Source organism: Geospiza fortis, unplaced genomic scaffold, assembly GCF_000277835.1.
Source record: "Geospiza fortis unplaced genomic scaffold, GeoFor_1.0 scaffold55, whole genome shotgun sequence".
Taxonomy (NCBI): Eukaryota; Metazoa; Chordata; class Aves; order Passeriformes; family Thraupidae; genus Geospiza; species Geospiza fortis.
The window spans coordinates 11504288-11513646 of record NW_005054308.1 but is presented as its reverse complement, the minus strand read 5'-3'; the positions used below and the strand labels follow the sequence as shown (position 1 = coordinate 11513646).

Sequence of the window (9359 nt, the reverse complement as noted above, 5' to 3'; positions counted from 1 at the left end):
AGCAGGAATTCTTGTGGTACCACCAACTATCTCTACTGCATAAATATCCTCCTTCTTCAACCCTAGAAAGGAGTCAGATAATAGATGAAATGTTCTTTCACATTAATACACCGACATCACAAACCAGAAGTTTTCATTGACCAACTTTAGGCTAAGTTTCTAAGCAGTGAAAATTTCAGCTCTTAGCTTGAGTGAGAAAGTTTTTTCATCTTGCAACTCCTAAGCATAAAACTGTTGTTTGTGGTAAACCCTTGTGTCCAAGGCTGGCTCCTGTCTGCATGCAGAGCAGCCCCCCACACAGCCCCACTTACTGGCTTGCTCCAGCACACTGCGAAGGGGCGGCTCCACTCTTGCGAGGAGTCCTTCACACATCTCTAAAAATTTGCTTCTGTTGGAAGAATCCATAAACAAAGCTCCAGCACACCATAAGCAACATTGCAAACAACCTGCCCAAACTGAAGGAATGCCACTTTCACTGTGTATTGCAGGGTTTTCTCTCCCCCAGTCCTAGCTTTATACTTTATTATGCTCTCCCAGACAAAACCTGGTTCCAGTAACCCTGGCATCCTTTCAACATTCCCAGCCCTCCCTCCTAACTCAAGGCCACTGACCAGGCTCTAAACACTTTAATTTCCAGCAGCATTCCTGCACATTTTGTGCTTTGATTTCTAACCTCCCTTCAGCCCTACGAGTTGACACTTCATACCAAGTTTTTAACTGCCTGAAGGGCACTCTGAAGTGTCCCATTGTAGAGCAGACAGAGTTACCTGTTCATGGTTCCAGACACATCTATGTCATTCATGAAGCACTCTATGTTCATGGGCAAGTCAGAGGCATTGGCACTCATCAGCTTCTTCAGCCTCTCACACTCCTGGTACAGCCTCAGCAGTGCTCGGATCTTGGACTTGATGTCCAGTTTATATTTCTTCCCAAACTCCTCACAAAAGTATTCCACCAACACCTCATCAAACTTCCTGCCTCCAAGGGTTGTATCGAACGCTGTAGCAAGAACCTTAAAGGAAGGGAACCCTTCAGTACCAGTACAGTGTGCCATTACCCAATGAAAGCAATGAGCAGTTCACATCAAAGCAGTGTTTTGTTTCAAATATAGTTCAACTCTAAGTCAAAGAAATCAGCCTTCCTGGAATGAGGTGACAATTGCTTTAAAAGGAATTTAGGGAGATTGGGCAGGACTTAGCAACACAATCTGTTCCATAGGTTGTGCTGGGAGCAGATCTCTGTTCCAAATTCTGCTTAGCCACTGTCAGTTTGAGTCATATCCCAGTTTAATATTTGATGCCTCCTAAGGGTGGAACATGCTTATCCAAAGCTAAAAATAAAACAGGAAGAAAATAAATTATATTAACTCTTAAAACAGGTGCTCCTTTTTGATGAAGGAATTATCTGCAAAGAACACCTGTAGTCCACCCACCTCAGCTCATTCTGCTCTGTTAACACACCAGGAATTTATTTTTTTAGGAACAGAAATCATTACCCTCAATACCCCTTCAGATGGCTTTGTCTCTACACTGGCTAACAGCCCTGCACTCTGGGCACCAAAGCATCCTTTCCACACTGCCATGGCTTCCAAGTTTAAAAAACAAATCCAAGAGAAACACAAAGGTTACATTTCCTCACATAAATAAAATTTTGAGAAAATGAATGTTGTCAGAACATTTCTCTGCATTTCACTACCTCATGCTTTAAATTCTGCATCTGTTTCTCCGGCCAATAATGAGAAAGGTATTGTAACTGTGAAGTCCAGATTGTAATAATTAACAATAATAATAAAATGCCAGTAAGAAACGTTAGTGTTTGCTGCAAAACAGCAATGCTTTGGCAGTGTACACTCACAAATACACTGTCATCTGCTGAGCGTCCACTGGCAGCTTAAAGCAATCAGCAATGTTTCTTCATTGTACATGAGCACCACAGTGAGGGTTCAGAAACAATGTCTGTCACTTACACCACTGCAGGAATTCCTGCTTCAACACCAGATCTCATGACTGAACTAGAGTATTTTTCTGAAAGCAGCACAGTCAGATATGATAATTTCTGAATAAACCATTTAATCCAGGTTTTTTATTCTTTGCCAGAGTCTGCTGATTAAGGCATGTTTGCTTCCTCCACACACTGCTCAAAAGCTCTCTAGTTCCCTACCCTACTTTTTGCTCCAGACAAAGTGCAATTTTAAGAACAAGAATTGAGCTGCGTGGACGCCCCTCTGTGAAGCCAGGCAGGCTTGCCTGCCACAGTCCATGGGTGTGCTGATGAATGTTATACAGATAATCAAAATGGATGTGTAACAGCTTGTTTACTTTCAGTTTGCCTTTGTTGAATGCACAAACAGAAACTTGATATGCAGAATGCCCCATGTCCACAAAAACAACGTTCCGTGGCTTTTCTTCCAAGGCAGGCAGGTCTGGCTTATAGATCCCATATGCAAGTGCAACTACAGAAATAAAAGTATAGTTAGGACACAGAGGTTTGTAATTATCAAGAAATAAGTGGTAATCAGGAATCAACATTAGCATTTCATTGTGCTCCTCAAGCTACAGACATTGAATAAACAGAATTCTCAATGCTAAAGAAACACAGACAAACATTAAACACTATCACCCCTCCCTCAGCTGCATTGACACAGATATTTACCAAATATTGTTATGTCTTTGTAAAGCAATAAAAAACAGACTCAAATTTAAGAAACTTTCTGATCAACTCATCTATTCCAAGTGTATACAACCAGCTGTAATTCCAGAAAGCAAGGCTCACTGGCAGAATAAAAGCCTTTTCATGTAGTAAAACTGCAACACTGAGTGAGGGACAGGAAGAATTACCTGCAGTTGTTTCATTGATTAGTCTCAGACAGTTGAGACCAGCAATCTGGGTAGCATCCATCACAGATCTCCTTTCTGCATCTGTGTAGAAACAAGGAACCTGCAAGGAGGTCAGAGAGCCAATATTAACATTATTAACATTTCCAGGAGCCACCTTCAGGAAACAGTTACAAGGATGGACAGGACAGTGAGCTCATGGAGCACAGGCCTTCTCCAAATGCAGTGCTCATTCCAGTTGCAACAGAAGAAAAAAATACATAAAGACAAAGTTTTTTTTTCTATTCCATATGATAAGCCACTCATTTCTGGAGCACATAATCAGAAAATAGGAATCAAATATTATTTATGCTGCTAATCAGCAGCATTTTAAGACCATTAATAATGTAAGTCTAATTTCCAAGAGGTGTAAGATTCAGTTTCAACAGAAAAGAAAGATACCTGGACATTCAAGTTTACTGGCCAATTGAATCAGATTTAATTTAATGCTGCAGCCATTTCACTTCACACAGTAACTAAGTTCTGTGTGTTTTGCTGGATTCCATACTTACAGAAACAACACAGTCAACCACGGGCTTCTTAAGCGCATTCTCAGCAGTCTCCTTTAATTTGGTCAGAAGCATTCCTGTCACCTGCTCAATTGTAAAGTTTCTTTCTTCTTCCATATACATGGCCTTCAAATAAAAATTGTGCACACTCATTACACTGCAGTGGAACCCATGCACCATCCCCATTATCAGCCTTTTATTCCCTTCCCTATTAAGGCTTTCCATTCAAAAGAGAACACAAACCACAGTGAGTAGATTCAAAACAGAGAAATAAAAGGAAACTTTATCAGTTTCCTCCTCTGGCTCCTCAAACATGCCAGACTTACCCTGATGCCAGTTGAGCCTGTTGGCAGCTGGACAAGTTCATAGGCAAGGCTTGCTTTTTCAGCTTGAACAAAGGGATCTGAGAATGCACGACCATGAAATCTTTTAAAACTTTGTACTGTATTCTTTGCATTTGAAATAACCTAGAGGAAAAGAAATCTTTAATACAACGTGGCAGGGGAACATCTGAATTTCAAACAGAAGACAGAGTTTTGTTCTCATGCTTCTCCCACCAGAGTATTTTTGTCATTTGTATCTTAACAGCATCTGGGCAGGTGCTGGGAGGCAACTTCCCTCTGGTTGCTCAGGGAACCTACAGCAATTTGAGATGGAAAATAAAATGTACACTAAAAACTGAGCCAAGTCTATAAAATATTGATTACAACCACACTCAAATTTCATAGTGCACATGTAGGAAACTCTTTAGAACTGTCAGCAAAATCTCTTTCCCACTTACCTGTTCTCTACCCTCTACCTTTCTACAATCAGTGATTGCCCAAACATAACAAGCACATGGATGTAAACTCCAGCTCAGGTTCATCACATGCACATGACACTCAACATACAGATATTCTCACAAAAGACCTCTCACAAGGACCTGCTCATGAAACTTTAGGAGGTCCCCTAAAATGATGCTGTCACCTTGACTTAACTGACAAAAGATAGACTGACTTTCATTACCAGCAGAGATCAGCACAGAGAAGTGAAAGCCCATCCCAGCTGGCTTCACATGGCACAAGTGAAGGGAATTCTGTCACTGACACCAGAGCGAGGCAGGCACTGAAAACCACAGGCACTGAGAGAGCAGACAGGCACTGTTCCACAGAGCATTACCTGGGATCTGGGCTCAGGCAGGTTCTACTTCCTAAGTAACTTGGGCTGGATGTCTCTAAGTTTAGTCTGTGCAGGACACACACATCTCTACAGGGCTCTGCACCAATGGATTTCGTTAAGCTAAGCAGACTCAATTCCAGAAAAAACAGCTGTGTTTGGTTCTAGTACAGTTGTGCTGTTCTTGAATAACATGGCTGTGTCCAGGGATTTTTGTATTTTAGGTAAAAAATCTTCACACATTTCTAGGCTTTTTAGGCTAAGAAAAAACAACTGTTTGACTAGTCACTTCCTGTAGAAGACTTGAAAAAAATAAATCATCTTTTATAGGGGTTACGTACACAGCAACATAAAATCTGATACAGCAAGACCCAAATATCATGAGTAGGACAAATCTCCTTAACTTCTTCCCAATCCTTAAATTACATTTACCTGCCGACAGCAACAGAAACTCAGACTATGGGCAAGAACACCCAAGAGAGATATTTAGGTTGCAATTTAGCCACAAAGGGTCAAGAAAGCTCTATCTATTTACACTCAAATATGCTTCCTTTCTGCCAAAACCATGCACTTAATGGAATTCTATAGAATAGAGTCACGTAATTAAAAGCCATCATAAAGCACAGGGACTGGAACAAACTAGGGCAGGGTGAAGCACCACTTGTGAATTTAGGTTCACAACTTGAGAAAAAAATTAGTAGTTATGAGAATTTCTTAAGAGGCACAGCTTTATTTTGTACGCTTCATTATGTGCAAGGATCAACCCTGAGATTTCCCTGCCAGATGACAAAGCAGCAGCCCATGGTGAACAGCTGAGAGCAGCTCAGCTGTTCACTGGTTAGAGAGGCACAGCAGCTCAGGGACATCTGTTATCTGCAGTGACAAACCCCACAGTGGTGCTCTGAAGTGTTCTACCCAAACCCCACACTCACCTGGCTCTTAGCTGCAGCACCAATGGAGCGATTCTTGGGCCCGAAGGATATACAGGCTCTGCAAGGAAGAGTGAGCTCAGTCAGTGACTCTACAGCTGCACATCAACTGCACATCTTCTGGGTAAAAATACTGATACTGTCTGGAAGGTCACTGTAATTAATATGATTTGGTCCATTAAAACCGTTGGTCACTCGCTGCAATCTGTGCATGGAAGGTTCTGTGGATTCTGGGAAAACAGGCACTATAACTGCATTTAAACCAGCAAGAGCCCTCCCTGCAGCACAGCCTAACCCAGACTCACCCATGCTCCTCTAAGCTTCCCGCCTGAGCACTGACTGGGCAGAGCCTTACCTCAGTAACTGCCCGTGTGTGTGATGCACTCAGGGATAAGGTGGTAGCTATAACACAGGAAACATTCGACTGTTCAGCGCACAAACACGAGGTAAATCAGGTGTTACAGAAATCATTCCTACATGTCTGTAGCAGATGCTAACTAAGCTTTCCAGGTTTAAGGCAAACCCTTCAAGGGCAAAAAGAAACTACCTGCAGAGAAAGATTGGTCTTTCAGAGTTTCATCTGTGCCCACTGAAACAACATGGGACACAGAAAGAGAAATTATCTTTTATTCCCCCCTGCTTTGTGACAGCCTGCAGTTCTGAATAGAGAAATTCTCTTTTTAGGAGAAATTCCTCAGCTGATTAAGCCTCTTGATTTACATATTTAACAAACTGTAGGAGCCCTAACAAAACAAAATCCAACCCTCTAATCCAAGTTGTTCATACCACTGAGGTAAACTTGGTGGGGGGAGCCCTGCCATTAGGTAAGCAGTTCTTTACTGCTCACACAACATGCCAACTAAGTCTAATTAAGCTGCTCTCCATGCAGCAGGTTAAGAATCTGCTTTACAGCAGGGTGATGCCACAGGGCTGCTACAGAAAACATTCCAGCTCAGCCTGAGGTTTGGAACTGGGTGTTCCAAGCAGAAACTAACCAAAACCAACCCGAAGGCTGGGGTGACACAATTGCAATGGGTTTGTATCTCCTTCCAATTTATAAACAACTTCACAAATGCCACAAGGCCTACCCTAAAGTATGTGCTGCAACAGAATTAACATTTCTGAATAAATCTGCAGCTGTTTGAAACAACTATTCGTGACATTAGTAAAAAAAAAAACAAACAAAAAAACAACTAAGTTTGTGCTCTGCAGACCCTCAGGCCCACACCAATGGAACAGGAGGTAAAAACCTAATGAGCCCAGAGCAGGGAGCTGGTTATTCATTTACTCTGGTCTCCTGAAAGGAATTAAGACATGAATTGTGCCCTTCTCTTGGAAAAAAAAAATCCAGCTACTTCACTGCTGAATTTACAAATCAAGATCCCCTCACTAACACAAACGCACAAATTTAGATGAGAGCCCTGGCAGGGACCCAGCACAGAAGTGAGTGAAACTAGGAAGAAGGAGGGAGAGAAGGAAGAATTTTCAACCAGTCTCATTCCCCAATCAGTTCACAAGAACCAGTAAACTCATGAAATACAAATTACACTATTACACAATTTCTCGGAGCTGAAAAACTAACCAGTGCAGTTTAAGTAGAAATATTCACAGTGAAGGTCATCAGAGGTCTAATGAAACAACTTCAGAAAGTTAAAATCTCTGCTTCACATACCTGGAGGCACCTCCTCACCCTCCCACCCACTGCCACTTCCCCTGTCCCCTGACAGTTCATGTCTCCTGCACTGATAATCAGCACCAGCTCCAGAACGTCAATTGCAATGATTTCATTTAACTCAAGGCCCTTCATTCCTACAGAAATAATTAAACTATCTTATTTTTTCCTCTCAGTTTCCACTACCTTTCTCTCTACCACTTTTCCATGTCCAAAGACAAACACATTTTGCACAGCTTTGGAATGTACAAGTTCAAATTTTACAGCACTCCAGAAGAATCCAAGTACGAGAGCTGAAGGCAGAATCTGTGGGAGTGTCATCTGTGCCACTGAACTCAGCCCAATGCACTCAGTGGGGTTTACTGTAATAATACAAATTATTTCAATAACACACACAAAAACACAGTGTTTAACCCTGACCATGAGCCAGTGCCTGAGGAAACCTGTCACTACACCTTGCATGACTTCCCCACTGTAACAACTGCTCAGCACTGACTTTTTGAACCAGGCTTCTGATTCCAAGTCACTTAAAAACCATGCAGTAGTTCTTTTAATAGAAGGGTCTGCTTGCAGAATGCTTTTCTGCATTCCCTCAGAACACTACCTGGAGATTAAGCCCTGCTAAAACCCTCTCATTTGCATTTTGCTCATATTTTCCAATTTCACTTCAGGCTCCCATAACTGAATTATTTCCCAAGAGATGCACCATGTCAGATATTTTATTTAGCACACCTCCTTCAACAAGAGAGATTTGTGCTCACATCTCAAATATACAGATGTATTTATCAGCAGAACTTCAACTCCCTGAGGGCCAAATACCTACAGCTATTAGAACCCAGCTCCGATCCTCTCTACATTCAATATTTTCCCAGTACATCTAACCTTTAAATTTCCACGTTATTGAGAACACTTAAGAGATCTTTAGATACTTGGGCACACATGCTGAATTCAAAATTTCCTTCTCCATTTATTCACTGCTTAGAGACAGGAGCAAGCAAACAGTGATGTATGGTCTAATGAGAAGCAAGGTCACTCTGGGCTTTCTTGAGGTGATGCGAGGGATCTAAAACAGCCCAAACATCGAGGATGATGCAGCTGTCTCATCAAGACAGCCACTTCAGGATCTGCTCAAATAAAGCCACACTGCAACAGAGGGGAACTCCAGAAACAGTTTTAGGGCTAGAATATACTGACCACATTGTACCATGGAATCATGGATTGGGAGGGACCTTAAAGCTCATCCAGGCCCCCTGCCATGGGCAGAGACATCCCTCACTATGCCAAGCTTCATGCAACCTGGCCTTGGGCACTGCCAGGGATCCAGGGGCAGACCCAGCTTCTCTGGGCACCCTGTGCCAGAGCCTCCCCATCCTCACAAGGCAAAATTTCTTCCCAATATGCAATCCAGACCTCCTCTGTGTCAGTTTTGAAGCCATTCCCCTTGTCCTGGCACTGTAAGCTGCTGAGCAGCTTTCCAAACTCTAATCCCAGGACAAGCCATGGCTCACACCAAGCCCGGCACCAGCCCAGCCCAGCTCAGCCCTCCCTGGTCCTTCTGTGCTGGGACCGCAGGGGAATGACAGCCGTGCTCCCAGAACACGGCGTACGAACACACAGGGAATTAAGGTCTGGCACTTCCAGCAGCCAGGGATGCTTTTCTCTACACTCACAGCCCCCGTCCTTCTAATCCCAAGGGCAGAGCCCCGCCTCGGGGGGGACAAACCGGCCGCACTGCACCGAAAGGCTGGGGCAGCTGGGGCTGCTCAGCCTGGCAATGAGAAGCTTGTGCGGACACCTCGGAGCGTCTTGCAGCGTCTCAGGGGGCTACAAGGAAGCCGAAGAGGGACTCTGTATCAGGAACCGGACTGACAGCACAAGGGGGAACGGCTTCAGACTGAAAGAAGGGAAATTTAAATTAGATGCAGGGCAGAAATTCTTCCCTATGAGGATCAGGAGGCACTGGCACAGATTGCCCACAAAAACTGTGGCTGCCCCATCCCTAGAAGTATTCGAGGTCAGGCTGGACGGGGTTTGGGGCAACCTAGGATGGTGGAAGGGGTCCCTGCCCATGGCAGAGGGGTAGAACTGTATGGGCTTTAAGGTCCCTTCCACCCCCTTAGCATCCTATGATTCTGTGATTCTACGAAAGGCAGCTGAGCGGGGCTCCCGAAGCCCCCTCCGGGCCCGCCGCGCTTTCACCGCATCTTCACAAGCACTTTAT

General features: G+C 43.6%; 2 protein-coding genes across 2 annotated transcripts in view; one reads left to right on the top strand and one right to left on the bottom strand.

The window, feature by feature from the left end:
* The window catches only part of HSPA4 (heat shock protein family A (Hsp70) member 4), a 12602-nt gene extending 6282 nt beyond the window's left edge, over positions 1 to 6320 (bottom strand). The window contains exons 1-9 of the mRNA XM_005418820.3: positions 6307 to 6320; positions 5470 to 5527; positions 3709 to 3849; positions 3386 to 3508; positions 2838 to 2937; positions 2319 to 2452; positions 768 to 1012; positions 312 to 388; positions 1 to 62 (exon numbers count right to left, since the gene is read on the bottom strand). The exon at positions 1 to 62 is cut by the window's left edge and continues 105 nt beyond it. Coding sequence (XP_005418877.2) covers positions 1 to 62; positions 312 to 388; positions 768 to 1012; positions 2319 to 2452; positions 2838 to 2937; positions 3386 to 3508; positions 3709 to 3849; positions 5470 to 5527; positions 6307 to 6320 — 954 coding nt within the window. The remainder of the gene's footprint in view (positions 63 to 311; positions 389 to 767; positions 1013 to 2318; positions 2453 to 2837; positions 2938 to 3385; positions 3509 to 3708; positions 3850 to 5469; positions 5528 to 6306) is intronic.
* A 1061-nt stretch (positions 6321 to 7381) lies between these two features.
* The window catches only part of ZCCHC10 (zinc finger CCHC-type containing 10), a 14271-nt gene continuing 12293 nt past the window's right edge, over positions 7382 to 9359 (top strand). Inside the window, exon 1 of the mRNA XM_014312188.2 lies at positions 7382 to 7422. Within this exon, the coding sequence (XP_014167663.1) occupies positions 7382 to 7422 (41 nt within the window). The remainder of the gene's footprint in view (positions 7423 to 9359) is intronic.